At 40.9% G+C, this 27,898-nt stretch overlaps 1 protein-coding gene across 1 annotated transcript in view; it reads left to right on the top strand.

The window, feature by feature from the left end:
• The window catches only part of NPC1 (NPC intracellular cholesterol transporter 1), a 51,010-nt gene that overhangs the window by 14,120 nt on the left and 8,992 nt on the right, over positions 1–27,898 (top strand). Inside the window, exons 3-20 of the mRNA XM_034762771.1 lie at positions 915–1,021; positions 1,725–1,900; positions 3,126–3,293; positions 4,551–4,800; positions 8,916–8,992; positions 9,792–10,162; positions 10,904–11,130; positions 11,851–11,951; positions 13,997–14,099; positions 16,431–16,620; positions 17,272–17,454; positions 18,311–18,425; positions 19,486–19,613; positions 19,711–19,851; positions 23,080–23,169; positions 24,183–24,373; positions 26,734–26,849; positions 27,642–27,771. Coding sequence (XP_034618662.1) covers positions 915–1,021; positions 1,725–1,900; positions 3,126–3,293; positions 4,551–4,800; positions 8,916–8,992; positions 9,792–10,162; positions 10,904–11,130; positions 11,851–11,951; positions 13,997–14,099; positions 16,431–16,620; positions 17,272–17,454; positions 18,311–18,425; positions 19,486–19,613; positions 19,711–19,851; positions 23,080–23,169; positions 24,183–24,373; positions 26,734–26,849; positions 27,642–27,771 — 2,864 coding nt within the window. The remainder of the gene's footprint in view (positions 1–914; positions 1,022–1,724; positions 1,901–3,125; positions 3,294–4,550; positions 4,801–8,915; positions 8,993–9,791; positions 10,163–10,903; positions 11,131–11,850; positions 11,952–13,996; positions 14,100–16,430; positions 16,621–17,271; positions 17,455–18,310; positions 18,426–19,485; positions 19,614–19,710; positions 19,852–23,079; positions 23,170–24,182; positions 24,374–26,733; positions 26,850–27,641; positions 27,772–27,898) is intronic.

Here is a 27,898-nt window from a genome sequence, read left to right as displayed (position 1 = left end):
AAATCCATGCCAGTACCTTGTATATCACTGAACTACAATTTCTGAGTTTCTGTAACAAATCTTCAGATTAAACTTTGGTCTCCAGGGTAGATTGTCTACACAGTGCCAAACAAACGAACAAAAACCAACCTACACCCCATGGCAACAAGTCTCAGAGGCTGGTTTCAGTTGACTTGGGTTCATAGGGCTAAAAATATCCATGTAGATGCTCAGATTAGGGTTGGAGCCTAGTTTTTTGAGACTCGGGGAGGGTCCGAGTACCCAGGGCCTGAGCCCAAGTGTCTACACTGCTATTTTTAGCCCTGCAGTCTGAGCCCAAGACAGTTGATCCAGTGTCTGAGACTTGCTGCTGTGGGTTATTTTTGCTGTGTAGACATAACCCAAGTGTTCAAGGTAGTCTGAACAAAATTGCTTTGTATGTATATTTCATGTTTAATGTCTGATGGGGGTAGGTCCAGGACTGTTGGTTCATAAATTTGCCTTTTGGAATCTCTTCTGAGATGTATCATCAAAGTACACTAACAAACTGCAGGAATAAATCATTCCAGTTGGGATGTGTACATACCATCCTGTCTGCTCCTTCAGTACCTTTTATACTATATTAACGTACTGGTGAATTGGTGAGCTAGATAGTGTCCATGCAGTTCTAAAAAGAACAGTCCCTTGCAGACCAGAAGAAATCTCTTTTCCCCTCTTCCATAACAAATCATGTTAAGTCAAGTTCAGTATCCTGACAACTTTCTAATTAAGATGGTAATGTTATGAATTCTTTGTCACAGATGCAGAATGACTAGTGTTCGCTTAAGTTACTTTCTACTGACATCTATGTATGAAGTTGTTAAATGCCTTAATCCTACTTTTTCCCTCCACTTGATTATAATTAATGGCTTTGTGACCTTTTTTTTTTATTTAAGGAACTCTGCCCAGGTTTACTCTTTGATAACGTTAGTGTTTGTTGCGATGTTCAGCAGCTTCAGACTTTGAAAAATAACTTGCAGCTGCCTCTGCAGTTTCTCTCCAGGTATGCTGACAAACAGCTTGAAATGATTAGCACTTTGTAATATTAATGAATAAAAGCACATTTTGTTAGCTGTTTTTATGAGCTGACAAAAAGAAAATAGTATTTTTGTGACTTAGTGAAATTGGTGTTACTGGGAAAATGTCAAGAAGAAAACTTCCCAGGAATGGTTGGGAGAAACTTGTATTCGGGCACAGTGGTTCTTTCTATTGTTCACCAAGGGAATGTGGGCTCCCTTTTGTTGTGTCTGGGCCCCACCCAAAGAGCAATCCAGACTTGTTCTACTGTCTATTTAATTTAAACATCACCTTTACAGCTCCCGCCATTTTTGGTGGTAACAGGGCAACTCCCTAAGTTTGTTTCTGAGTTGGTTTTTACTCCTTTCTTCCATCCTCGCAACACTGCTGAATTGCAATTAGGAGAGACAACTCTTCTTAGGAGTGACATTTGATTAGGAAAATCTAGAATTATTATGTAATTAGTAGATGCACAACTTAAGCTTAAGTCTTGATAGAGTAGTTTGCAAGATTGAATTACTCATATTTTGAGTCCTCAGTAGTTTTAATTGTAAGAAACATTTACCTTTCCTGGTAAAATGTTTCCTTCAAAGTGAATCTCTTTGTGTGTGTGTGTGTGTGTGTGTGTGTGTGTGTGTATACATGTATGAATCAAATCCAATGTTTAACTGGCTTTTTTTCTTCTGCAGATGCCCATCTTGTTTTTATAATTTAATTAACCTGTTCTGTGAGTTGACCTGCAGTCCACATCAAGTTGACTTTTTGAATGTTACAAATACTATACCTTACTATGATCCTGTCATAAAAGAGAACAAAACCAGTATCACAGAGCTACAGTATTATATTGGAGAGAGTTTTGCCAATGGTAAGCAAACCCAGTTCAGTTACTATGCTACTTGAGTATGGTATATTGTGAATTCCTCATACTCATCTAGATTTTCAGATAAACATATTCTTTCTGACCATAGACTTCTTTCAATAGAAGAACTGGGAGAGGGGGAGTGGAAATTATCCTTTTGATCATTTGACATTTGCTTGTAACTCCTTGGAATCTTTTTCTTAGACCAGGCAAGTGCCTAAAACTATAGCAACGGACCCCTTTGAAAAGTTTTATAATAATAAGCTGCTTAAAATATTAACATGAATGTAGAATTTCAGTTATAGAATGACCACCTCTGGTTTTGCTGAAGTGGTTCTGCATTATTATTATATTATGGTAGTTCCTAAAGACCCAATCAAGATTGGGTCCCCATTGTGTTAGACACTGTACAACATGTAATAAGAAATAAGCCCTCTTATGAAAATCTTACAAAGTATTGTCACTCAAGTCTGAGAGAAACAATGAAGTCTTGCATGAACATATAGTGGCTTCAAGGTTTGGTGTAGCGCTTTCATTTTTGACAGTTGTGGTAGAAAATTGCATTTTATAAGACAAATATTATTCTTACAGAAGTGTAAAAATTCTAAATTGTACTTGAATGCTTCATTTTCTCTGAAAAGAAACTGTGTGGAGTGCCCTGTCTGTTATAATTGCAACTGAGTTAACGTAATTCCAGTTTGTAGTGTGAGCTGTCCAAGGCTTTAGCCCAGTTAAACAGTTAATTTCAATTGACATTACAAATTTGAACCTTACTGTAACTGGGTCTCCTGACTCAGTTGTAATTATAAGGTAGATTTGGCCTCTCGGTCAGCTTCTTATGTTCATGCTATGTATGAGATTATTTGGAACGGAAGGTTGAATAATAAAAATGTACTTCATGTGGTAGTTAGGAGGGCCTCCTGGAACATCCTCTGTCTTTTAGGTACTCAGGGTTGAGTATCCCTAGAAGTTCCTCCTTTAAGTACATTAGGTTTGATAAAATCAGTTTTCCATCAGTTTGTTCTTGCGCGTGCTCTCTCTTCCCCACCCCCCGGATGTACATTCTGCATCTGCTGTTTAAAGCTTAAGGCATCTTCTGTGAATTTAAAGAACTAAATGTCGACTTGTTTACTTCCAGAATTCAAAATGCAAAATAAACCTTTTAAAAATTGGATTGTTTTGTTTAATAGCATGGACTTTTTTTATACTTTCCTAATAACACTTTTTCTAGCCATGTATAATGCCTGCAAAGATGTGGAAGCACCATCAAGTAATGTTAAAGCATTGGGGCTACTATGTGGGAAAGATGCTAAAGACTGCAATGCTACCAATTGGATTGAGTACATGTTTAGTAAGAATAATGGACAGACTCCTTTCAGCATCATTCCTATTTTTTCAGGTAAGAAATGGAACGTTTTTCTTCTGTGTACGGCCTGTGTCCTAAACATAAGTGTCTACATTGTATGCATTGTTGTGGTAGTACAGGTGGTAGTAAAATCCAATAAAGTATTAGAACTAACATGAGAATAGTATGTTACAGCAGTATAAACTATATAGTTTTATAATAATGAACTAGAGAGGATTTTAATTGTCTTGGCTTCTTGATGAATGTTAGTGTTGTTGAGAAGCACCATGTTACACTGAAACAACATAGCAAGGTAGATAATTCTCTCTTTTGATAGTGATTAGAACAGCAAATTCTGACTATCTTCTAATTGGATCCTTTTATTCAGTAGTAAGAGGTGAGCTGTTTAAAAAGCAAGCAATTTAAAAATCTCTGCAGTATTTCTTAATAGTTTAGATTTCTGAGTTTACACTTGGAGTGAGAAAAGTGGTTAAAGTTAGTTAACATTTTTAGTGAAGGTGGACCTAACCGTGACCCCTCTCTCTAGTGTAGACAAGTGCTAAAAGTATGTGTGGGAGGGTTTCCCCCCAGTTTATCAGAAACAGGTTGAGAACCACTGGCTTATACCAACTATTTACCATTGTGAGCCACATATGCAGCTCTCTGTGTTATGTGGGCCGTATATATGCATATATACTACCTGTATGGCCCTGAGGATGTCACGTGGGCCAGAGCTGAGTGCTGATTGGGCCGCAAGTGGTCTGTGGGTTGAGAACCACTAGTGTAGTGTAAGCAATCCTTCCCCTTTATATCTGAGTACAGATTTTTCCAAATATGTTGAATTTGCACACTGTAAAATGTTACATGTGTTTTAAGTGTGATTTTTGGTGCTAAAAGTAAAGAAAATTAATAGATTTTAATTTATATACTTTTTAAAAAACCACTTCATACAGCTTGCGCTAGAATCACCTCTATACTGCCAAAGTTCACAGCTTTTATTGCTAGTTTTATGATGATGGAGTCTTTTCTTAAAGCCCCAGCTTCTTTGGTCCTGTGATCATATGAGAATCTCAGCTTTCATATTTTTAAAAGTAAGTTTCTAGTCCTCATGGTTGTGGAGAAAATTCTGAAAATGTGACGCGAGTGCATCCTGAAGGCTCAAAAATCAAATGGCAAATATTTAATGATTTTGGTGGGGCCTGACTTGTGAATTTTGAACATTTGGGGATGACAATACCACTTTTTTAAAAATAAAGAAACACAGAAATGAAATGGGAGTTTCACATTTATAATTAATGTCTCTGTTTTTAGATATTTCTCTCCATGGAATGAGTCCTATGAACAATGCTACCAAAGGGTGTAATGAATCTATGGATGATGTTACAGGACCATGCAGCTGTCAGGACTGTTCCCTTGTTTGTGGTCCCAAGCCTCAGCCCCCTCCACCTACTGCACCTTGGCTTTTGCTTGGTTTGGATGCTATGTATGTCATCATGTGGATCTCCTACATGGGATTTTTACTTGTATTTTTTGCAGTCATTTTTGGAGTCTGGTGTTACAGGTAAACAGGCAATTTAAAATGCTCAATATTGATGCAAATAAACTCATTTATTTTTTCTGTTAACATGTTCAAAAATTATTTTGCACTCTGGGAAAGTAAGCAGTTTTGTGATAACAATAGTACTGTTTTCATGTACAGTGTGTAGGAATAGCTTGTTAACAATTTAATGTTACTCATATAGGTATGTTTAAAAAAAAAAATCTTAAATTACATTAGAAATGGAAAAGTCAAAGTTCTCAGTAACTTAGCCATATTTATATGCAGTTGAATATTTTCATGACCACATTCATTTGTATATCCTTGATCTCCTTTCATTTCCTGACTTTGTGCATTTAAACTTATTAGCGTAGTCTATTGCATTTAGTTGTCTTCATTTTTAAGAGCATTGGGGAGAGAGGACATTCCTTGTATTCATTATCACTTTAAATGGCCCACCTGAATTAAGTTTGGAACTTGAAGTGAATGCAGAGAGATTAGTTCACAGCTTTGCTCTTTTGGCTGGGGACAGTTTCCAGCAAGGGTTGGTTAACAGAGCACCAGAACACTAGATTTTTGTTGGACGCAGCTGTTCTCATTGGGATGGTGCATACTTCTAACAGAAAAAGTTGAGAACTGAATTCTTGGGGGGGGGGGGGGGGGGAGGGGATATAGTAAAATGTTCAGAAAATTGTGGAATTCTGAGACAGTTGTGGCAAAGAGCTGAAAATAGCAGGCTACACAAACTACTTTCATGTTCCTGATTTTTTTCACCTGCCCCTGCAAGGGAAAGATCAAAGGCAAGTGGAAGATCTTGTGCATTTCATTGAGAGTTTTACAATCTAATGCATGTAGCAGCAGCTGTTGTGCCAGGCCAGGCAGGGAGAATGTGCAGTTATCTAATCCTATATGTCTTATCCCAAAGGTCTCTGGTAGGCCTGCTGAAGTCCCACAAGATCACTACTATGCATGTTCACTAACTTGAATTTGAAAATTATTTACACCATCAGTTTATTATCCTTTGCAGAGACTCTTCCTCGTTGAGAACTAGCAAGATGTTAACTTTAGAGCATTTTTCTTCTGTCTTTTGTTTTTGGGGGAGCTTAAATCTTACACACTTTATGCTGAAAGTTGTATACTTTTCATTCTCCCATAATACAAAAATGGCTAAAGAAACTTCAACTCAGCCCTCTCCTACTATCTACTGCCTCTCCTCAAAAATAAATCAATCACCTGTGGACTGAGACAAAGCTTTGGAAACTTTTCAAGCCCGAAGAGGAACTTTCTGAAAAGTTACAAGCAAGTAAAAATAAACCTGTGTCCAAGAATTTTTCAAAAAAACTCCACCGTTGTATCTAGACTATAGAGTAGTACTTCCACCATTGCTAACTAAACTATACTATACCAACAGCGGAAGTGAAAGTCTAGATGCCAAGTGGGTACATCTACAGGGAAATAAAAAATCCCTGGCACAGCTGTGGCTGACCCGGCTGACTCAGACTCACAGAGCTCAGGCTGTGGGGCTAAAAATTGCAGTGTAGATATTCAGACTTCTGCTGGAGCCTGAGCTCTGGGACCCTGCAAAGGGGGAGGGTCCCAGAGCTCGGCTCCAGCCTGAGCCCAAATGTCCCCCACAGCCTGAAGCTTGCAAGCCTGAGTTAGCTTAGCTGGGCCATCTGCAGTTGTTTGCTTGCTGTGTAGACAAACTTAGTGGAGGAAAGACTCTAGAGGCCTGTCTTCACCGGTTGGTTTACATCAAAGGCGGGCAAACTACAGCCTATGGGCCACATCTGGCCTGCGGGACCCTCCTGCCCGGCCCCTGAGTTCCGGGCCCGGGAGGCTCGCCCCCAGCCCCTCCTCTGCTGTCCCCCCATCCCCACAGCCTCAGCTCGCTCCACTGCCAGTGCAATGCTCTGGGCGGTGGGGCTGTGAGCTCCTGGGGCAGCACAATTCAGTGGGATGGTCAGGGGGTGGGGGTATGGATAGGAGTCCGGGTAGTCAGAGGGCGTGGAATGGGCGGGTGAATGGGGGCAGGAGTCCGGGGGGGGGCAATCAGGAAGGAGAGGGGGTTGGATGGGGCGGCAGGGGGCAATCAGGGGACAGGGAGAAGGGGTGGTTGGATGGGGCAGGGGTCTTGGGGCGGGGGGGGCATTAGGAATGAGAGGAGGGGTTGGATGGGGTGGCAGGGGGCAGTCCAGAGTGGGGGTTCTGGGCGCAGTCAGGGGACAGGGAACGTGTGGGTGAGTGGGAGGGGTAGATGGGGCAGGAGTCCCGGGGGGGGCGGCCCTCGCCCCCTCCCCTAACCGGCCCTCCATACAATTTCTGAAACCCGATGCGGCTCTCAGGCCAAAAAGTTTGCCTGCCCCTGGTTTACACAGTGCTGTGGCAACAGCAGGAGACTTTTGTCTATGCTGGTTTTCCAAAGGCTCAGTAGTGGCAATAATAGAATTCCATGTATAACTTTTGACAAAAGCCCTTGTTGTAGCTGTGGAAGTATAAATATACAGACGCATAACAATGTGATACAGTGGGAAGTGTAATAAACAATAACTGCCTTGTGACAAATGGTCATGAGTGTTGATATCATCCCTAAAAAAAAAAAAAAATACCCCAAACACAACTAAAAACAAAAGCTGTTGAACGGATGGTAAACATAGCCCGCTTACTAAGTGTTATCTCACAAATGGCTTGTCTACCCTAGAGAACTGTAGGTACTTACAACAGTACAATCAAATCATTGAAACCTGTAGTGCGGTGGGCAGGCTAGCCAGTCTGACAAGTGTAAACTTGTTAAGTACATTCACAGGCAGCTCTCTTTGCAAAGCTGGGGCTTGTGAGAATAACCATCTGCAGCAGAAGACCTGTCACGAAGAGGGATGGTGATCTATTAGGTCTGCTAAAGTCTTGGCACATATCTATGGAATATGATCAGTAATCTTAAAGGAACTTTGTATTCAGATAGGATGTGTGTTGCAATACATCTAATGTAGACAAGACCACAAAACACATTAATGCTTGGATCTACACTGGCTACCAGTTGACTTCTGGGTTACAAAGCTCTAAGTATCTTGACTGACAGCTGTGAAAGGATTAAGTGGGTTTTGCTGACTCACTGAAGGCAATTAGAGAGTCAGCAACTCACATGGATTTAACTGAATGTGGATGGTGACTGTTCAGTAGTGGGTCAGTCCCTCACTGTGGAATTTACATCCTCCTGTGGTTTTCGTGAGCCTGGATTTTGTGACTTTTGGGACATGCTGCAATATTATGTTTCCCCAGTTTATGTGTATATAAGTGGAGTTCATTTAGACTTTTCAAAGGAGAGCTTTTTAACATTCATACTGTGCTAAGATGATTTTGATAGTCACAAGTGGAAACAAACCTAAATACATTATTTAAACTGAAGACCATGGAAGTAGATGTGGTTCCTGCCCTGCAGAGATTATCTAACAGGATGAACAACATATGAAGGGTGGATGGCTAAGGTCACAAGGAAATGTATATATTATGTACACTTGGCTATTTGTTTAGCTTCATATGTATACACTTTTCCTAGCTGTCCCTCAGCTTAGCCATTATGGGTTGGTGGTTTTCTTGCAGGTGTCACATCAGAGTTGGCCCTTCAGAAAGGGGTTTAAAGAAGTTGTGACCATATGGGTCTGTTCAGGGAAGGCCTAAGTAGTAGTGTTGGAGAATAATGCAGAGACGTTTTGGGGGTGGGGGGGGGGGCAGGAGGGAGGGAACGTCTGGTCTTTCAGTCTTTACACTTGCATTTTTTAAAAAACTATTGGCAAACTTTTTAGTCTAAAACATTAAACCCTAAATTTCCAGAAATAGTTTATCTTAATGATCTAAGTTTAAGGTGAGTTTAGATATATCATAATTTTCCCTTCGTTTCTAAAATATGACAAATTTAAGATGCATAAAGCTTATAGTGAAATATTGTTGTTTGTGACGATATTGGTTAGAGATGGACCTAAAGTGGAATGCTTGCCAATTCTGGTCCAGACTGGATTGCCTGATTCACCTCTATTACTGTATTTTTTGCAATAATACAATGCTGGAAAACAGTTGTATTGATTTTTGCTAGAGAACCACATACTGAATATATGATCTGTTTTGTCTTTGTTTTTTAACAGAAAAAGGCATTTTGTCTCCGAATACACTCCAATCGACAGCAATATAGCCTTCTCTGTTAATTCTCGCCATGACAACGGTAGGTCTGGGATCATAATGATAGGGTTTGATTAGATATTTCCTTCTCTGAAGAGTCTGAGACATTTTAGGAACCCCAAAAGACCACCTAGTCCAACATTCCTGACCTAGTTGGTTCATCTTAATTCAGTTTTTCTGCACTTTCTTCATACTCTCATTGTGCTGACTTTATATAGAATTTGGGAGTAACATTTTAAATACAGTCCCAGCCAAACTCCTTTTTGACATCATTTGGCTCATCATTGTGGATGGGGCCGTTGTGGGTCCACATACACTTGAAAATTTAGCCATGACAATGTATAGTTTGGCATTCTTAGGAATAATTTTTACCTTCTCCTGTGATTAGGACAACATAATTATAGAGAATCAGGTCATGACCTAACATGATTTTAATGTTCTACAAATGTCCTGTCCCATCCACACTACAAATAAGTGTAAAAGCTCCGATGCCTCTAATCCTGCCAATCATGGGTATGCTCAAGTGTAGGTGGGACTACTATTAGCATGTTTTTTTATAAACATGGTTCCATCTAATTGTGCCACACTGGCTTGCCACTTTGTTAAAAACTACTGTAGCTAGAACAGTGTTTTAGCAGTTTTTCTCCTGCTTGAGCCCCTTTGTTGATAAGACCTTTATCTTTGGTTTATGGCAATTTAAAAAAAAAAAAAAAAAAATCTAGAATCAATAGATGATCTCCTCTGTATGGATGCCTGGAAGCATCTGACTGATCCAAAGAAATTACTCGATAAGAAAATAGTTCATTTTAATAGTTTGGATCTTGTATCTCCACTTCCTACAGGTGAGGCTTCCTGTGGTGAAAGACTTGGTGAGAGGTTTGAGAACTGTTTACGGCTCACATTCATGTCCTGGGGGGCTTTCTGTGTTCGAAATCCACGGCCTGTTGTTCTCTTCTCTCTGGTCTTCATTGCCATGTGCTGTTCAGGCCTGGTGTATATCAAACTCACTACAAATCCTGTAGACCTTTGGTCAGCCCCAAGCAGCCAAGCTCGCAAGGAGAAGCAGTACTTTGATGCTCACTTTGGACCTTTCTTCCGTACTGAACAACTTATTATCCGAGCCCCACACAGTAAGCCACACATCTACTCACCAGTCCCATCAGGAGCTGATGTGCCTTTTGGGCCTCCGCTTGACAAAGACATCCTATACCAGGTAACGGGTTTTGCAGGCCTATCCATGTGGAAGAGCTGTGAATGCAATGTGTTTTGCAATACTTGTAGGACCCTAAAAGGGATTAATTATCAGTATGAAGCTGGGTTTTGTTTCACCTATGTTGTTAGCATATACACTTGTACCTTGATATAACGCTGTCCTCGGGAGCCAAAAAATCTTACCGTGTCATAGGTGAAACTGTGTTGTATTGAACTTGCTTTGATCCACCGGAGTGTGGATCTCTCCTTCCCCTCGCCCCCCCCGAGCATTGCTTTACCGCGTTATATCTGGATTCGTGTTATATCAAGTAGCGTTACCTCGAGGTAGAGGTGTAATGTGAATTTCCACCAAAAACTAGTCTGTTATAAATATCTAAAATGTATTGTCCTCTGGAGTTAGCAAAGAGACTGTAAGAACTTCCAATCTGCTTTGCAGCAAAGGGCTAATCACCTTCCTCCCCTTTGCCTGCCCCTGTTTTTAAGCTCCTGTACCTTCATTCCCACCTGCTTTGAACCTCAATATATATGAAAAATACTCCTCTAGTACTTAGAATAAAAACCATGTTTTGCTTCATCATTTGTTGTGTGCTTATATTAAAAGCATGGTACCCAGCTCAGAAACCACGAAAAATGCCCCATGACTTTTAAAAGTATTTGATCTTACACAGAGAAGAAAAATGCTCTTTCCGCTCCACCAAATGCCTTGACAGTGCTGTTTGAGTGATAGTGTTTTTTGTTTCAGGTGCTAGATTTGCAGAATGCTATTGAAAACATAACTGCTTCTTATGACAATGAGACTGTAATGCTGAAGGACATCTGCCTGGCTCCTCTTGCTCCCTACAATAACAACTGCACTATCCTGAGTGTGCTCAACTACTTTCAGAACAGTTACTCCGTTCTAAACCATTCAGATAGGGATGAGTTCTATGTCTATGCTGATTATCACACTCACTTCTTGTACTGTGTCCGGTAAGCAGAGCCACTAAATACGTGCTTTAAAAATATTTGTGTAGATAGATTCTTAAAAACTGTTTTAGGGTTTGTTTGTTTGTTTTTTCCATTTGACATGCTGTATCCATATTCATGCCAGCTGCCTCTGAATTTTTTTCCTGGTTTATTTGATGGAATGCCATCTGGGTGTGTACTTTTGACTGGTAGTATAGCATCTTTTTCCTGCATTTCCATGTCTGTCCCCACTCCAGTGGGGTTTTTCACAGTCAGTGATGGATGCAGAACCAGAGACTCATACAGAGGCTTGAGCAAGCCCCACCTCCTGGAAAAAATGCAGGATATTCTTCTGCTTCAAATCAGCAACATGGGGATTCCTGGATTATTTCTTCAGGGCATTAGAGAGAAAAGTGTTTAGCTAAAGTAAAATACTTCTGTACTAGCAATTTTAAAAGGCTTCACCTGAGAAATCTAGTTGTTTTTTTTAAGGTTTTTTCAGCTTAAAATTATTTTTTTAAACCACAATAAGTAACTTACAGATAAGCTTTCAGTTTACATCACAAAACAAGCAAACTTTGTGTTCAGTTTACAAATGTAGTTATCGCTCTGTCACTCCAATACCCAGCATAATCGCTATAACACTGTAAACGATAGGTAAGTGTACAAATTTTCAATGCTGCTTTGCACTCCAAATATCAGATTTAAAAAAAAAAATCAATCAATTGTGAATATATTTTGCAGGGCCCCAGCATCTCTAAATGATACAAGTGAGCTTCATGATCCCTGTTTGGGAACATTTGGTGGACCTGTCTTTCCATGGCTAGTGTTGGGAGGATATGATGGTAGGTGTAATTGCAAATAGAGCTGGAAATATTGTTCAAGTACTTAAGGTCGATGCTTCTTAAATTAGATCACTGTCTTTGTAGGTTTGTACAGCTTTGTACTCTGTTCCCTTTGTCTCTTCACCATTGTGAATGCCTTCTATTTACTTGTAAAGTGCCATGGACCTCTTATGGTGCTGTATAAATGTACTCCAGAGAGTTGGGGGTCTGGTAAATTGCCTGGTTGCAAGAATGATTAGATAGTCATGTGAGGATGTAATGACTTCCTCCTAGACTTGACCTGGGAGGGATGGAAACAAACTGTTTCAGAAAGACCATTAATATTGTGGCATATTAGCAAAAAAAAAAAAAAAAAATTACAGTTCCTGCTAAATATTCAGAACAGAACATACTGTGTCCCCCAAGTTCCACCTGCCCTATGAAAGCTCTCAGTGTATGTGTGTGTTGGTTTATTGGAAATATTTAAAAGATTTAGAGGGAAGAAATGAAACAGACAAGAGTTTGAGGGATGGTGTGATGTGCTCTGGCCTTTTGGATCACTTAGAACAGAGCAGAGGAGATGGGGTAACAATGATGAATAGTAATTATTTTAGGGAAGTCTTTAGATACTCAGGACTAGGAGGAGCGGGATTATTTTTAAAATGAACACACTATGGTGCCTCCAAAATAAAATTTGGCCCCATTGACCTTGACAGTGTTCCTTTTGAATATTTAATGTGAGTGATAGGGAAGGGTCAAGGTGAATCTAATCACGTAGTCATTTCAATCAAAAACATATTACATGTGATAAATGTGCACTCTGAGAAACTTAGGCTTTTTCTGATTGCCCAATCTTGTTCCATTTAAATAAATGGTAACTCACTGGAAGTTCAGTGCTAAGGGATCAGAGTTTGTGTACAAGTTAATGTCGTATTCTCTGTTACTTTGATTTTTTATTTTATTTATTTATTTATTGTGGCATAATTTGAGTGGGGGTGAACAGGAATGCTTGTCATTTATACGCTAGATCAGGGTGGGCAAACTTTTTGGCCTGAGGGCCACATCTGGGTATGAAAATTGTATGGTGGTCCATGAATGCTCATGAAATTGGGAGTTGGGGTGTGGGAGGGGGCTCTGGCTAGGGGTGTAGGGTCTAGGGTGGGGCTGGGGATGAGGGATTGGGGGTGCAGGAGGGTGCTCTGGGTAGGGACCAAGGGGTTTGGAGAATGGGATCAGGGCTGGGACAGAGAATTGGGAGGTGGTCAGAGGTGCAGGCTCCAGGCAGCACTTACCTCAAGCAGCTCCCAGAAGCAGTGGCATGTACCGTTCTGCCTCCTAAGCAGAGGCACGGCCAGACAGCTCTGCGCTCTGCTCTGTCCACAGGCGCTGCCCCTACAGTCCCCACTGGTCACGGGTCCCGACCAATGGGAGCTGTGGGGTCCACGCTTGGGGCAGGGTCAGCATGCAGAGCTCTCTGGCTGCCCCTACATGTAGGAGCCAGAGTGGGCGACATGCTGCCGCTTCTGGGAGCCATGCGGAGCCACGACACACGTGGAGCAGGGCAAGCCCCTGACCCTGCTCTCCGGCTGGAGAATGAGGGCTGGATTAAAACGTCTGAAGGGCCGGATGCAGCCCCCAGACTGTAGTTTGCCCACCCCTGTGCTAGATATATAGGCACAATATCAATATGAATTTCTTTATTTAGGTTATGAACTACTTCAGGATTACCTTTCTTAATACTTTGATATCACACTTAGCTAATGAAGAATGTTTCTCCTTGGATGAACTCCAAAATTCTCATCAGCCCATGTGTCCCTGCAGACAGTTTTTCTGTAATAGTTTATGGGTGCTCCTGAAATCTGAGGAGTGGTTGCAGGTGACTAAGCAGATTGGATTCAGTGGGATGCCAGAGACCGGAAATGAGTTGCTTGAAACAACCTCCCATTAAAATCAAAGAGAACACTTTTTACAAAAAGTGCCCCATCTTCCTCGCAAAGAAAGATGTCACGTTTTCATAGTGGATTTTAGTGTTTTCTCCTTCCAACCTCTTCCTTTTTTACATATAGATGAAAACTACAATAATGCTACAGCCCTTGTTATTACCTTCCCTGTCCGCAATTACTACAATGATACACACAAGCTGATGAGAGCTCTGGCCTGGGAAAAAGAGTAAGTTTCTTGTAATTACGATTAGACTATGACAGTTGGAGTAACTTCATTTTTTTCTCTGAGCTTAGTAGACTTCACAGCAAAGACAACAATGTTCTAAACATGCACTGAGAATGCTTCTGTGAATAAATTTGAAGTGTGACATTGATTTAAGATTGACTGACTGTGCCAGTGATCATACAAAGCTGAATCAAAAGTATAAACTTTCACTTATGTATAACTTTTTGTTTCTGATGAGATCCTTGTTTGGCACATAAACCAAGAGTTGTATCTCTGTGCTCTTGTCAGCAAAGTGCTGTCTGGCAACTGAGAAATCCTTGTGAAAACGTTTATGTAGGTCTCACTGAAATAACTGTCTCAGTTCAGACTATTTCAGTTTCACAAGTAGATTTACTTCAGTAGTTGTAGTAGTTGATCTTGTGAACCTTTTTTCAATTGCCTGTATTTGAAATTAAATTAGTCTTGTTTTCAAACTCTAGAGAACATTGCTCTTCTGTTTCTTTGTAGAGACTCACTTTCTCCTTGAGTAATTAAGTCCATTGTCACATCAAGGGACTGAGATTGGGTTTACAAAAACAAGTACAGTAACTCCTCACTTAGTTGTCCCAGTTAACATTGTTTCGTTGTTACGTTGCTGATCAATTAGGGAACGTGCTCGTTTAAAGTTCCACAATGCTCCCTTCTAACATCATTTGGTAGCCACCTGCTTTGTCCACTGCTTGCAGGAAGAGCAGCCTGTTGCAGCTAGCTGGTGGTGGCTTGGAACCAGGGTGGACCGGCAGCCCCCCTATCAGCTCCCCTAAGTTCCCTATGTATCAGCTGCCCAGCAGACTAGCAATTGCAGCTGTCTCCCTGCCCCCCGCACTGCCATGTGCTGTTTCTGCCCTCTGCCTTGGAGCTGCTCCCCGAGACTCCTGCTTGCTGGGTGGGGGGCAGGGGAGGAAGAGGGAGACTAATGTCAGGATGTCCCCCCACCCCCTCTGCTCCTGCACCCCACTTACCCCATCTTCCATAGAGTGGGGGACACACACGACAGGGCTCAGGACAGAGGGAGCTTGCTGGCAGCAGTTGCAGTCTCAGCGAGCTGATCTAATTAACAAGGCAGTGTACTTAAAGGGGAAATGTGCATCTCTCACACACACACTCTCTGTCTGCGATGCTGTCTCCCCTCCTTCCATTCCTGCTGCCTTGTAGAGTGTGAGAGTTAACCCTTGAGGGCTCAGCCAATTGCTAGTTCATCATTTAGCAGTAAGGCATTCCCTGGGAAATATCCAACCCTCTGACTCCTCCACCTTAACCAAGCTTCACAATCATCATCACCACTGTGTACCAGTATTAAATTGTTTGTTTAAAACTTCTACACTGTGTGTGTGTGTGTGTGTGTGTGTAGTCTTTCGTCTGGTGAAAAAAAATTCCCTGGAACCTAACCCCCTCATTTACATAAATTCTTATGGAGAAATTGGATTAGCTTAACATAGTTTCACTTAAAGTCGCATTTTTTCAGGAACATAACTACAACGTTAAGTGAGGAATTACTATATCAGTTCTGTACTGATAAAGTAACTCCTTACTTACTGTGAGAGAATAAGCTATAAGAAAAGCATTCCTATATTTGTTGCAGATGAGATGGAGAGGGTGGTTGGGGTAGAGTGCATTTCTAATTGGTGTCCAATGGTTTAGCATCAGAAACTCCACTCAGCTGCATATTTCTGGGGCTGAGAGGAGAGTAAAGGGCTTTGTTAAACACATGTTGTGCTCCTTTAACTAAAAGTGAGACTTTAAACCAGTGCAACTTTGTGCAGGGGCACTCTTACATTGGTTTAAACCTGGCTTACAGGTGCAAGCCAAAGTGATATGAATGTCCACACACAAAGTTGTACCAGTTTTGATAAATTGGTTTAACATCACATTTATTTAAATTGGTGCAACTCTGTGTAGACCTGCCTGAAAGGTAGGTATTTGGTGCTAGGAAATGATCCAAAGTTTTGGGATGCATATCTGTCATACGCTTATTTAAGTCATGCCTTCCACTCATTACACAGCACCATCAGTTACGTGGTGGGTTAGTGGGAATGGGAAGTGTTTCAGATGTTCACCATGATAAAAGCGAAAGATCTAGAGAAGTGTGTTAACTATCATGTGCTCTTGTGCAGAAGGGATTGATACGGCCTGCTTAACATTAAAGACTTGACTTAATGTTTTTAAACCTTTTCCTACCATCTCAACTCTCTTTTGAGGGGTAGGTGTACTGTATGTTAGTTTGAAAAAGATGTGGCTTCTTCTTTTTCTTAGCTTGGTATTTTTAAGAGAACATTTTGCTTTTCTTCTCAGGTTTATCAGCTTTGTGAAAAACTACCAGAATCCAAACTTAACCATTTCATTCTCTGCTGAACGGAGTGTTGAAGATGAGATAAACCGTGAAAGTAACAGTGATATCAAGACTGTTGTAATTAGCTATGCTGTCATGTTTCTGTACATCTCAATAGCCCTGGGACACATCCAAAGCTGCGAAAGATTTCTGGTATGCTTAGTTTATGTTGAAAATAATAGATGTCATAATTATAATAACGGCTTACATTTTGTGTGTGTGTGTGTATGTATATGTAGCATTTAAAATAAATTAAAACACTGTAATCTTTGTAACACCTTTATTTTGTTAAATAGTCTAATTTCAACTTTGACTAGTTTTCATGATCAATATTTTAATATCAGCTAGTGGTGTTAACATTATTATAAAGCATCCCTAGTTTTTCATTATTTCTGTCTTACCAGAGTGTTCTGGGTTACAAACGGCTTCTCTTTTTCTAAGCAAGAGAACGAACTGGGAAATCCATGTCCCATTTGATCCCCTTTCCTTCCATCATCACATCCCCCTTTTTTAAAAACTTCTGTCATTAAATAACAAGGTATTTTAAGTCATTTCTGAACCAAGACCTTTCAAATTAGGTGCAGTTTTGCTCTTCAGTTTCAAAACATAATCCTGAATGTTTAAAAGGGGCAACGCTGTAGGCAGCCTCAGTGTAATTGGTAAAACTACTTATTTTATCATACAAGTCAAGAGTTTACTCCTAGAATGGGAGATAAATTCCAAAATGTTCTGGTTGGAATGGCTTTGACAGATGTATTTTCATTACAGTTAATATTGTGTGTTTTTGTTTTGTTCATTTGTCAGGTGGATTCAAAAATCTCTCTGGGCATTGCAGGCATCCTGATCGTATTGAGTTCAGTAGCATGTTCTCTGGGGATCTTCAGCTATTTTGGAATCCCATTAACATTGATTGTTATTGAAGTCATTCCATTTTTGGTGCTGGCTGTTGGGGTAGACAACATCTTCATTATAGTTCAGACATTTCAGGTATTATAACGATCTCTTGTGTTTTTAATGTGTACGTACTATATTAGCTCCTACTTTAGGGCCTCTATCCTGTGAGGTGCTGAATACCCTTCTCTTCTACTGAACACACTAGAAGTTGAAGGTGCCTGGCACCTCGCAGGATGAGGTTTGTCCTGAGAGTTGATTTGGGGGAGAAGAGCCAGTATGATATTCAGGATTGATATTTAGTGACTTACAGTTTCTCAGTGTAAAGTATGTTGCTAATGCAGCTCTTTACTTTTGGAAGAATTAAAATTATTTTTGGCCTCTGGACTGTAAATTATAGGCAGATATACAGTTTATGGCCTCACAGCAATCAGTGGTGAAGGATTTCACCATCATCTCACACTTTTTACCATCCTCTTGGTAGACTGTATGTGAGCTGGATAGTGGGGCTGAAATAGTGTCTGTTTTATATAATATTGAGCATGAGGACCGTGCTTTATAAAATGTGGTGGTTAATCCACTTTCTAGCTGACAGTTGTCTCTAAAACCCACCAGAAATAACTGGCACCCTTGTGGCATCTCAGCAAAGACCAAACATTTGAATGGGAGACTGAATTACCCTTTCATCCCTATGGGCCTTCTAGGTTTGGGCTGAAATGCATTGCCAGGGCAGTGTGGGGAAGCTCATGCTGTGGCTGTTCAGGCTTTGTACCCACTCAGTGGGTAAAGAGAGAGCTTCTGTCTCCATGACTGTCACTCTGGCACACTAGTAGCACTGACTTGCTATAAATACAACATTGACTTGACATGCCTTTTGTTCCATACTTTTGAGAAGTTTCTCTGAATATACTACTTTAATCCCTAATGAGTGAATTACATTTCCTTAAAACAGAGAGATGAGCGTCTTCCAGGTGAAACTCTGGATAAGCAGATCGGCAGAATCCTAGGAGATGTGGCTCCTAGTATATTGCTCTCCTCTTTTTCAGAGACCGTAGCATTTTTCTTAGGTAAAAATTTAATCTTTTTCTTTTTTTTTCTGTGCTTCGAGATTTTGTGCTATACTTATTGCTGTGTATATTATTTATTTGATTTCATCACCCTCTTTGTACAATGCTTAACCAAGTAAGAATGTTCACTGTATTGCCTAAAAAAGTACATCCAAGGAACTAACTCCACCTCTGTGAGGTAGGCATTAGCCCCAATTTCCATAAAGAGAAACTGTGGTGCGCATGATTCGAAGTGACTTGCCCATGGTTGCACTTACAAAACATGGTAGATTTAGAAATAGAAGCAACAAACTCTCCCAGTCATTAGAGAAACTGGCTAGATGTATAGTTTGATGGGAAAGTGGGAAGATAGGAATAAGGAATCTAGAAATCTCAGTCTTCAAGAAGCTAGATATTCCCGCTCATCACAAAACCCCCATAGAGTTTGGCACAATTTTATAGCCTTCTCCAGTGCTATAACGGGAATATCTTGGCTGGGCACAATGGGATATTTCAGCTCCTATTTTAAGTGCAGCCATAAGATTGTATTGTGAAATTTCCAGTGACTGCTAGCAATATGTCTGATTCCCACTACTGCTTTGCTTTTATCAGCATAAATAATATTTTAATAGACTAGAACAGGCATTCTATAGTGTCTTGCGTTGACTGCTGAGAGAGGAGACAAGTAATATTTTAGTCATGTTGATGGTATTCTGAACTAGTTTTAATCCATGGTTACTTGCTGAATAGTTACATCTGCCTGTATGGTACTGGAGTGGATTTTAACAAGGTGTTTTTGAAATCGTCTTTTATATGCAGACCCTAAAGTGTTGTTCTAACATGTGGGGTGGACAGGCGGGGGTGGCATATAGACCTGCCTTAGCAGTTCCTATGCCACTTGATTTATCCCCCTATTCTGGGAAAATCATCCAATGGCATTAGGTAGCCTTGCACTGGCAACTCAGCTCCAGGGCTGCTCCAACATACTGGTGAATAAGGATGTTTGTGCATATCATTTGGGGATTGGGCCAAGCCTAATGTCCTGACCCTCCTTTTTTGTCTTCCCCCACTCTCCTTCCAGGGACTCTGTCTACCATGCCAGCTGTCCGCACTTTCTCCCTTTTTGCTGGAATGGCTGTGTTCATAGACTTCCTTCTTCAAATAACCTGCTTTGTAAGTCTCTTGGGATTGGACATTAAGCGACAAGAGGTGAGTCCACGAATTCCAGTTCCATATACTGCAACTTCTGCACGCTATTGGGTGGTGACTGCATTAATTCTGATATGTTTCGGTTTTATTTTTGTAGAGAAATCAAATGGATATTCTGTGTTGTATCAAAGGTGGGGAAGAAGAAAGTAGAGTCCAGCACTCTGAGAGCATCTTGTTGCTGTTCTTCAAAGACTTATATTCTCCATGTCTGCTTAAGGACTGGATGCGACCAATTGTGGTATGTACACCTTCACTTATAGTGAGACTTGGCCAAGAAAATCTTTTTTGAACCAAATACAAATCATCCACGAAAACTCCGAACTATCTTAAAGACAGAATTAATGTTTAATTTCTACAGTATTACATACTATTCCCCAAAATAATTGTTTGTTTAAATATTTAGTAATTGATATTGGATGCATTTTTAGTAGGGCTGTCGATTAATTGCTGTTAACTCACATGGTTAATTCAAAGATTAATCACGATTAAAAAAATTAATTTCAATTCATCGCAGTTTTAATCGCACTGTTAAACAATAATGACAGGTTTCAGAGTTACAGCCGTGTTAGTCTGTATCCGCAAAAAGAAGAACAGGAGTACTTGTGGCACCTTAGAGACTAACAAATTTATTAGAGCATAAGCTTTCGTGGACTACAGCCCACTTCTCTCTTTGGAGTCTGTTTTTGAAGTTTTTCTGTTGTAATATAGCCACCCGCAGGACCTGTCACAGACAACCCCCCAACCTAAAGCAAATACTCACCAGCAACCACACATCACTGAACAAAACCACTAACCCAGGAACCTATCCTTGTAACAAACCCCGATGCCAACTCTGTCCACATATCTATTCAAGTGACATCATCATAGGACCTAATCACATCAGCCATACCATCAGGGGCTCGTTCACCTGCACATCTACCAATGTGATATATGCCATCATGTGCCAGCAATGCCCCTCTGCCATGTACATTGGCCAAACCGGACAGTCTCTACGCAAAAGAATTAATGGACACAAATCTGACATCAGGAATCAAAATACTCAAAAACCAGTGGGAGAACACTTTAACCTGTCTGGTCATTCAGTGACAGACCTGCGGGTGGCTATATTACAACAGAAAAACTTCAAAAACAGACTCCAAAGAGAGACTGCAGAGCTAGAATTGATATGCAAACTAGACACAATCAACTCCGGTTTGAATAAGGACTGGGAATGGCTGAGCCATTACAGACATTGACTCTATCTCCCCTTGTAAGTACTCTCACACCTATTATCAAACTGTCTGTACTGGCCTAGCTTGATTATCACTTCAAAAGTTTTTTTTCTCTTAATTAATTGGCCTCTCAGAGTTGGTAAGACAACTCCCACCTGTTTATGCTCTCTGTATGTATGTATATATATATCTCCTCAATATATGTTCCATTCTATATGCATCCGAAGAAGTGGGCTGTAGTCCACGAAAGCTTATGCTCTAATAAATTTGTTAGTCTCTAAGGTGCCACAAGTACTCCTGTTCTTCTTTTTGTTAAACAATAGAATACCAACTGACATTAAGTATTTTGGATGTTTTTCTACATTTTCAAATATATTGATTTCAAATACAACACAAATACAATAATATAAAGTGTAGAGTGCTCACTTTATATTTTTATTACAAATATTTGCACTGTAAAAATGATAAAAGAAATACGTTTCAATTCACCTCATACGAGTACTGTAGTGCACTCTTTATCGTGAAAGCGCAACTTACAAGTGTAGATTTTTTTTTTTTGAGTGCAGTTATAGAACAATGTAAAACCACTCAGTCCTACTTCTTGTTCAGCCAATCGCTAAGAGAAACAAGTTTGTTTACATTTATGGGAGATAATGCTGCCCACTTCTTCTTTACAATGTCACCTGAAAGTGAGAACGGATGTTCGCATGGCACTTTTGTAGCTGGCATTGCAAGGTATTTATGTGCCAGATATGCTAAACGTTTGTATGCCCCTTCATGCTTTGGCCACTATTCAAGAGGATATGCTTCCATGCTGATGATGCTTGTTAAAAAAATAATGCGTTAATTACATTTGTGACTGAACTCTTTGGTAGAGAATTGTATGTCTCCTGCCCTGTGTTTTACTGCATTCTGCCATGTATTTCATGTTATAGCAGTTTTGGATGATGACCCAGCATGTTGTTCGTTTTAAGAACATTTTCACTGCAGATTTGACAAAACGCAAAGAAGGTACTACTGTGAGATTTCTAAAGATAGCAACACCGCTCGACCCAAGGTTTAAGAATCTGAAGTGCCTTCCAAAATCTGAGAGGGACGAGGTGTGGAGCATGCTTTCTGAAGTCTTAAAAAAGCAACACTCTGATGCGAAAACTACAGAACCCAAACCACCAAAAAAGAAAATCAGCCTTCTGCTGGTGGCATCTGAGTCAGATGATGAAAATGAACATGCATTGGTCTGCACTGCTTTGTATTGTTATCGAGCAGAACCCATCATCAGCATGGACACGTGTCCTCTGGAATGGTGGTTGAAGCATGAAGGGCCATATGAATCTTTAGCACATCTGGCACGTAAATATCTTGCAATGCTGGCTACAACATTGCCATGCGAACACCTGTCCTCACTTTCACCTGACATTGTAAACAAGAAGCGGGCAGCATTATTTCCTGCAAATGTAAACAAACTTGTTTGTCTCAGCTATTAGCTGAACAAGAAATAGGACTGAGTGGACTTTTTTATTTTTAATGCAGTTATTTTTTGTACATAATTCTACATTTGTAAGTTCAGCTTTCATGATAGAGATTGCACTACAGTACTTGTATTAAATGAATGGAAAAATACAATTTTATTTTTACAGTACAAGTATTTATAAAAAATATAAGTAAGCACTAGACACTTGTCTGTGTTGTAATTGAAACCAATATATTTGAAAATGTGGAAAACATCCAGTATTTATATAAATGGTATTCTATCATTGTTTAGCAGCACAATTAATTGTGATTAATTTTTTTTAATCACTTGACAGCCCTAATTTTTAGCAAACAGAAGTAAAATAAACATTTTTCTTTTGGATTTGATCCTTGAGCCAACTGCCATTTAAACGCAATGGAAAGACTCCCATTGACTTGAATAGGAGTGGGATTAGACCCTTAGTTCCCAACTTCATTTGGTACTGATTGGTTCTGTGTTGTGGTTAACTCTGTCAGTAGCCGGCATTCTTGAGTCAGTAATATGGTACTGTATTTAATTTGGGCTTTGATTGTACCTTCCCTCCGAGGTGAAAGTAGCTCTTCTTTGTGCATCTGCCATCACCATACCAGTCCAACCTGGTATACTTATTTTGGAACTTTACTGCATGGTAGAAATCTAATGGATGATTGATTTCCTAAAATGAGGAGTATTAACACATGGGGTCACTGTTTAGGGCTGAAGAAGTCTTGTGTCATAAGCTGTTCTTGTGTGTCATTTCTTACAGATATCCTTGTTCGTGGGCCTTTTGTCGTTCAGTATAGCAGTTGCTCACAAAGTAGAGATTGGCTTGGATCAGTCTCTTTCAATGCCAGATGTAAGTGTTGATTTAATTATATTTTTTTTAGAAGGAAATGATTTAATCAGTACCAAATAATTGAAACATGTCACCTACCTCTGACTAGACAAAAGTTGTCATGTTACAATTCCTCAGCATTAACACAGTACAATACAGACCCGTTTACACGCAGATGTCGGGAGTCAAGCCATCATGATCGCGTGTTAACGGACCGCGGGTTAAGAGGGCCATGCTGAAATATCTTAAGAGATCTATATATACACATGTATAATTATCTAGGATTACATACATATTCACAGCGCCCCAAATACTGCAGGCCTGTCTGTTAACGGCACTTTGCAAGAATATAAATTCAAATGTGTAATCTAATAAAAACTATTATTATTATTACTACTACTACTACTACTACACAGGGGTGAAAGTAACTCAGGACACTTACCGGTATGGGGTGGGGGTGGCTGTGGCCCCTGGAAGGGGTGGTGCCTCGGGCAGAAGGGGCAGGGCTAGGGGTCAGCATCCCCCAGCCAGCCCTTCCAGACTGCCTCGTCTGCACTGCCCGGGGTTCCCATGGCGATTTAAAGGGCCCGGGGCTCTGGACGCCGCTGCTGCGGTAGCAGCTTCCGGAGCCCCAGGCCCTTTTAAATTGCCGGCCCCGGGGCAGCTGCTCCCTTTGCCCCGCCTCACCCGTCAACGGCCGAGAGGGGGGCAAAAGGGGCAGGGACCTTAAAACGCTGCAGGGTCCTTTGCTGCCACGGCGCTTTAACGGTGCGATAAAGACGTACAATATGTTTCCGCTCTGCACTTCCTGTCAATTTCTATGTCAGTGAGTTAGTGAGCAAATCTGTAGCGCTACATAGCAAGTTCCTGTACTGCGTGTTAACGGGTCTCGCGTGTTAAATAGGTAGCACAGGGAGGCATGGCGCTACAGCGCGTTAAGCGGATTCGCGCATAAACGGGTCTGTACTGTACAGATGAGAAACATCAACAGACTGAGCTGTTTCAGAGATTTAACTCAAGTTTTCTTTTTAAAGGACTCCTATGTAATGGATTACTTCAATTATCTCAGCAAATACCTGCATGCAGGTCCTCCTGTGTATTTTGTCCTAGAAGAAGGGCACAACTACACCTCTTTGGAGGGGCAGAACATGGTGTGTGGTGGAGTGGGATGTAATAACAATTCACTTGTGCAGCAAGTCTTCACTGCAGCAGAAATTGACAGCTAGTAAGTGCAGCATTTTTCTCCTACTGAACTCTAGAGCAAGTAGTATAGCTAAAGTTGCCCAGCATGTCTGTGATGGGTTCAGTCACAGAGAACCCCTTGGGACTGTCACCTGACATGGTGAATTTACCTCTGAGCCCGTTTTCCCTGCCAGCCTGGGACTCCAGAACCCTGCCTTGTTGACCCAGACACGCTAGCCTGCTGCAACACAGACTCAGGTCTGGTCCACGCCCCCTAAAGCTGCAGACTTTAACCAAAAACTGCTCAGCAGCTCACCTATCTCCAGCACCCAGACACCCAGCTCCCAATGGATCCAAACCCCAAATAAATCAGTTTTACTCTGTATAAAGCTTTGTCCACCCTCTATCTCTGATAGAGAGAGATGCACAGCTGTTTACTCCCCCAGGTATTAATCACTTACTCTGGCTTAATAAACAAGTGATTTTATTAAGTAAAAAAAGTAGGATTTAAGTGGTTTCAAGTAATAGCAGACAGAACAAAGTAAGTCATAAAGCAAAACATGCAAGTCTAAGCCTAATACATTAAGTAAACCATCCACAATTAATTGTCCTAGTCAATGGGAGCCATCAAGATTCTGAACCGCCATTAATGGCCCACACTTTGCATAATTACAATAGGACCACAGTGTTATACTTTATATTTCTAGCTTCAGATACAAGAATGATACATTCATACAAATAGGATGACCACATTCAGTAGATTATAAGCTTTGTAATGATACCTTACAAGAGACCTTTTGCATGAAGCATATTCTAGTTACATTATAGTCACACTCATAAACATATTTCCAAAAAGCACTATGGAGTGCAACGTCACAACATCTTATTACAAGGAACACCTCTTGTTTCAGTTGCTTATAAGTTTGCCAAATGCTTGGGCTGAAATTTTCCATGCTGGGATTCTGCCTTGTACTGAACTTCTTGGAAAGCTTTAGCAAAAATGGTTCAGCAGTTTTCCAGAACAAGATTGGGGGGGGGAAATGCTTCATTTTACATGTGTTTTTAAAAAACACTACAAGTATAGTGCTTCCATGCTTTGACTTGAAATCTTATGAGGAGTTTTCTTCGGTGTCAGGGATGTGCCCTCTTGCTGTTCCTATGAAAAACTACCCACATTTGGTCAAGTTATAAAAATTTTGAAAAATCTTAGATAAGACATGCTCAGTTAGACTTGTTAGAGCTTAAATTCTCCAAAGATTCCATCTGTACTTAGCATGCTCCAGGTTGTGACTGCAGGGGCTGAGCAGGACTTTCCCTGTAATTGCTGCTGTAATTCATGTGGTGCTGGGCTCAGGAGCTGAGAGAGAGAGGAATCTTTCTCCTGTGCTCTCGATGATTCATCCGCTGGTGTCTAGGCAGCGTGGAGGAGGAAGTGGTCTGACTCAAACGCAGAGTGGACAAGAGACATCTGGGGCAGTGGTTGTCAACCTTTCCAGACTACTATACCCCTTTCAGGAGTCTGAAGCCTGAGGCCTGCTGCCTGGGGCTGAAGCATGTAACTTAGTTTTGCGGGGCCCCCTTGGGTTAAGAAACACTAATATAGATGAGTTGAAATACCCCCTGGAAGACCTCTGCATATCCCCACGGGTATGTACCCCTGGTGGAGAATCACTGATTTGGGGTGTGGTGGAGGGAGCTAATTGGGACTGGGAGCTTGCGGGCAGGGGAGAGACAGGACTGGCTGGGCAAAGAAACTAGTACTGGGAGGCAGAAGAATGGGACTTCGGGGGGGGGGGGGGGGGACTGAGATCAGATGAGCCCAGCGGAGGTGGGGAAACTGGGATGGGGAGACTGGGGTTTGGACAGGGATCCTTGAACCGGGGGACTGGGATGAGGAGTCTGGAGTGGGTGAGACAGGGACTGGCATGAGGAGCTAGAGTTGGAGGGTGAGAAGAGAGAGCACTGGGACAGGGACAGGGGCGAGCACACTAGGTACCCTTAGAACACATTCCCCTCCAGAGCCTGAAATGGGACCCAAGATTCCTGTGTCTCACCATTCGTCTGCTGTCAGCAAAGATCTGTGAAACCCGCCAGCAAAATTTCTCATCCCCCCCTCTAGTGCTTGTCCACATAAGAGAACCCACTACTCCCATTGGCTCAAGTGGCAGAGGTCTGTGCTGTGGATCTAAAGTTCCAAGCCTGATGTTGAACCCTGTGGGTGTCAATGTCAGAATGATGGAATTTTTTTGCTCAGTTTGGTTTTTTAAAAACTTAGTTTGTATGTAATTTCCTATGTTAAAAGAACACTAAAGTTGAACCTTTTTTAGGAAATGCCAGAATTACGGTTGTCTCTCTCTTGAACCATCTATTTGGTATCTATTGGTATTTATTTTTATGTTTCAGCACAAGGATAGGCTTTCCCCCCTCTTCATGGATTGATGATTACTTTGATTGGGTTAAACCACAGTCATCCTGCTGCAGAGTCTATAACACTACTGGACAGTTCTGCAATGCTTCAGGTACTCCGCGTTTTCTCTTCAGTGTTGCTTTAATCATATTTACAAAAGCTTTTCAAATACATTTTCTTCTAAATAAGGACTTGACTCTACCCTCTTTTTTTAATATCAATGTTCAAACTGCTTTGTGCAACTTTTTTTTTTTTTTTAAATTGGCTGAGATGTACTTCTTTAAAATACTTTCCCATTCTGGAATTATTGCCATTTCTGGAAGGAGACTAAATTTAATGCACTTTAAATGTTAAAATGCTGCATTTTTTGAAGATGCCCTTTTGGACAATACTGTTCCCAAAATAACTAATTGGTTTATAGACCACTTTGATCCTTATGAGCTCTAGATAATGCAATCAGCAGTTTATTGCCCTCGTGTCTTAAAAATTGCCTGCACTGTATTATGTATTGGGATCTGTTGTACGGTACTGAATACAGAACAGAGAGGTCGGTAACGCTATTTGTTAGTCTTAGTATTGGACTAGCCTTATCTAATGTAACAGCAATCCCAAGCACAAAGAAATGGGTGTATTCGATGCAGAAAATATAGGACTTAGCTCTGTATTTTGGGTCTTCTCTCTGGACAGAATAAGGAGAGTGTGAGTGTGTGCGCACACACACACACACACAATTAATAAAGAGCTACCTTCTCTAACAGTGAAAGAATTAGTTCTTTTAGGGTTGGATGAGCCCTTCACCAGGTCACTGAGGTGAAACTGACTATAGTACAACATCCTATAGTCTTGCTGTCTGGCTGACATTGACTGCTTTTTTTTATTTTTTTCTGCTTTTTGTTTTTTCCAGTTGTTGATGTTTCCTGCATGCGTTGCCGTCCACTGACTCAAGAAGGCAAGCAGAGGCCTCAGGGTGGAGACTTCATGAAATTTTTGCCAATGTTCTTGTCTGATAACCCTAATCCTAAATGTGGAAAAGGGTAAGTGCCTACAGACTGAATAAGTTTAATCTCTGTTGAAAATTAGCAGGTGAAATAGGAACCAACAGTGACGCTTGTTTATGAAATGTATACCCATCATCCAAGCCTCTGTGGGCACACTTGCATT

This window comes from Trachemys scripta, chromosome 2, assembly GCF_013100865.1.
Source record: "Trachemys scripta elegans isolate TJP31775 chromosome 2, CAS_Tse_1.0, whole genome shotgun sequence".
NCBI lineage: Eukaryota > Metazoa > Chordata > Testudines > Emydidae > Trachemys > Trachemys scripta.
Note: the sequence above shows the minus strand (reverse complement) of the source record. Positions and strands in the feature narration are given on the sequence as shown.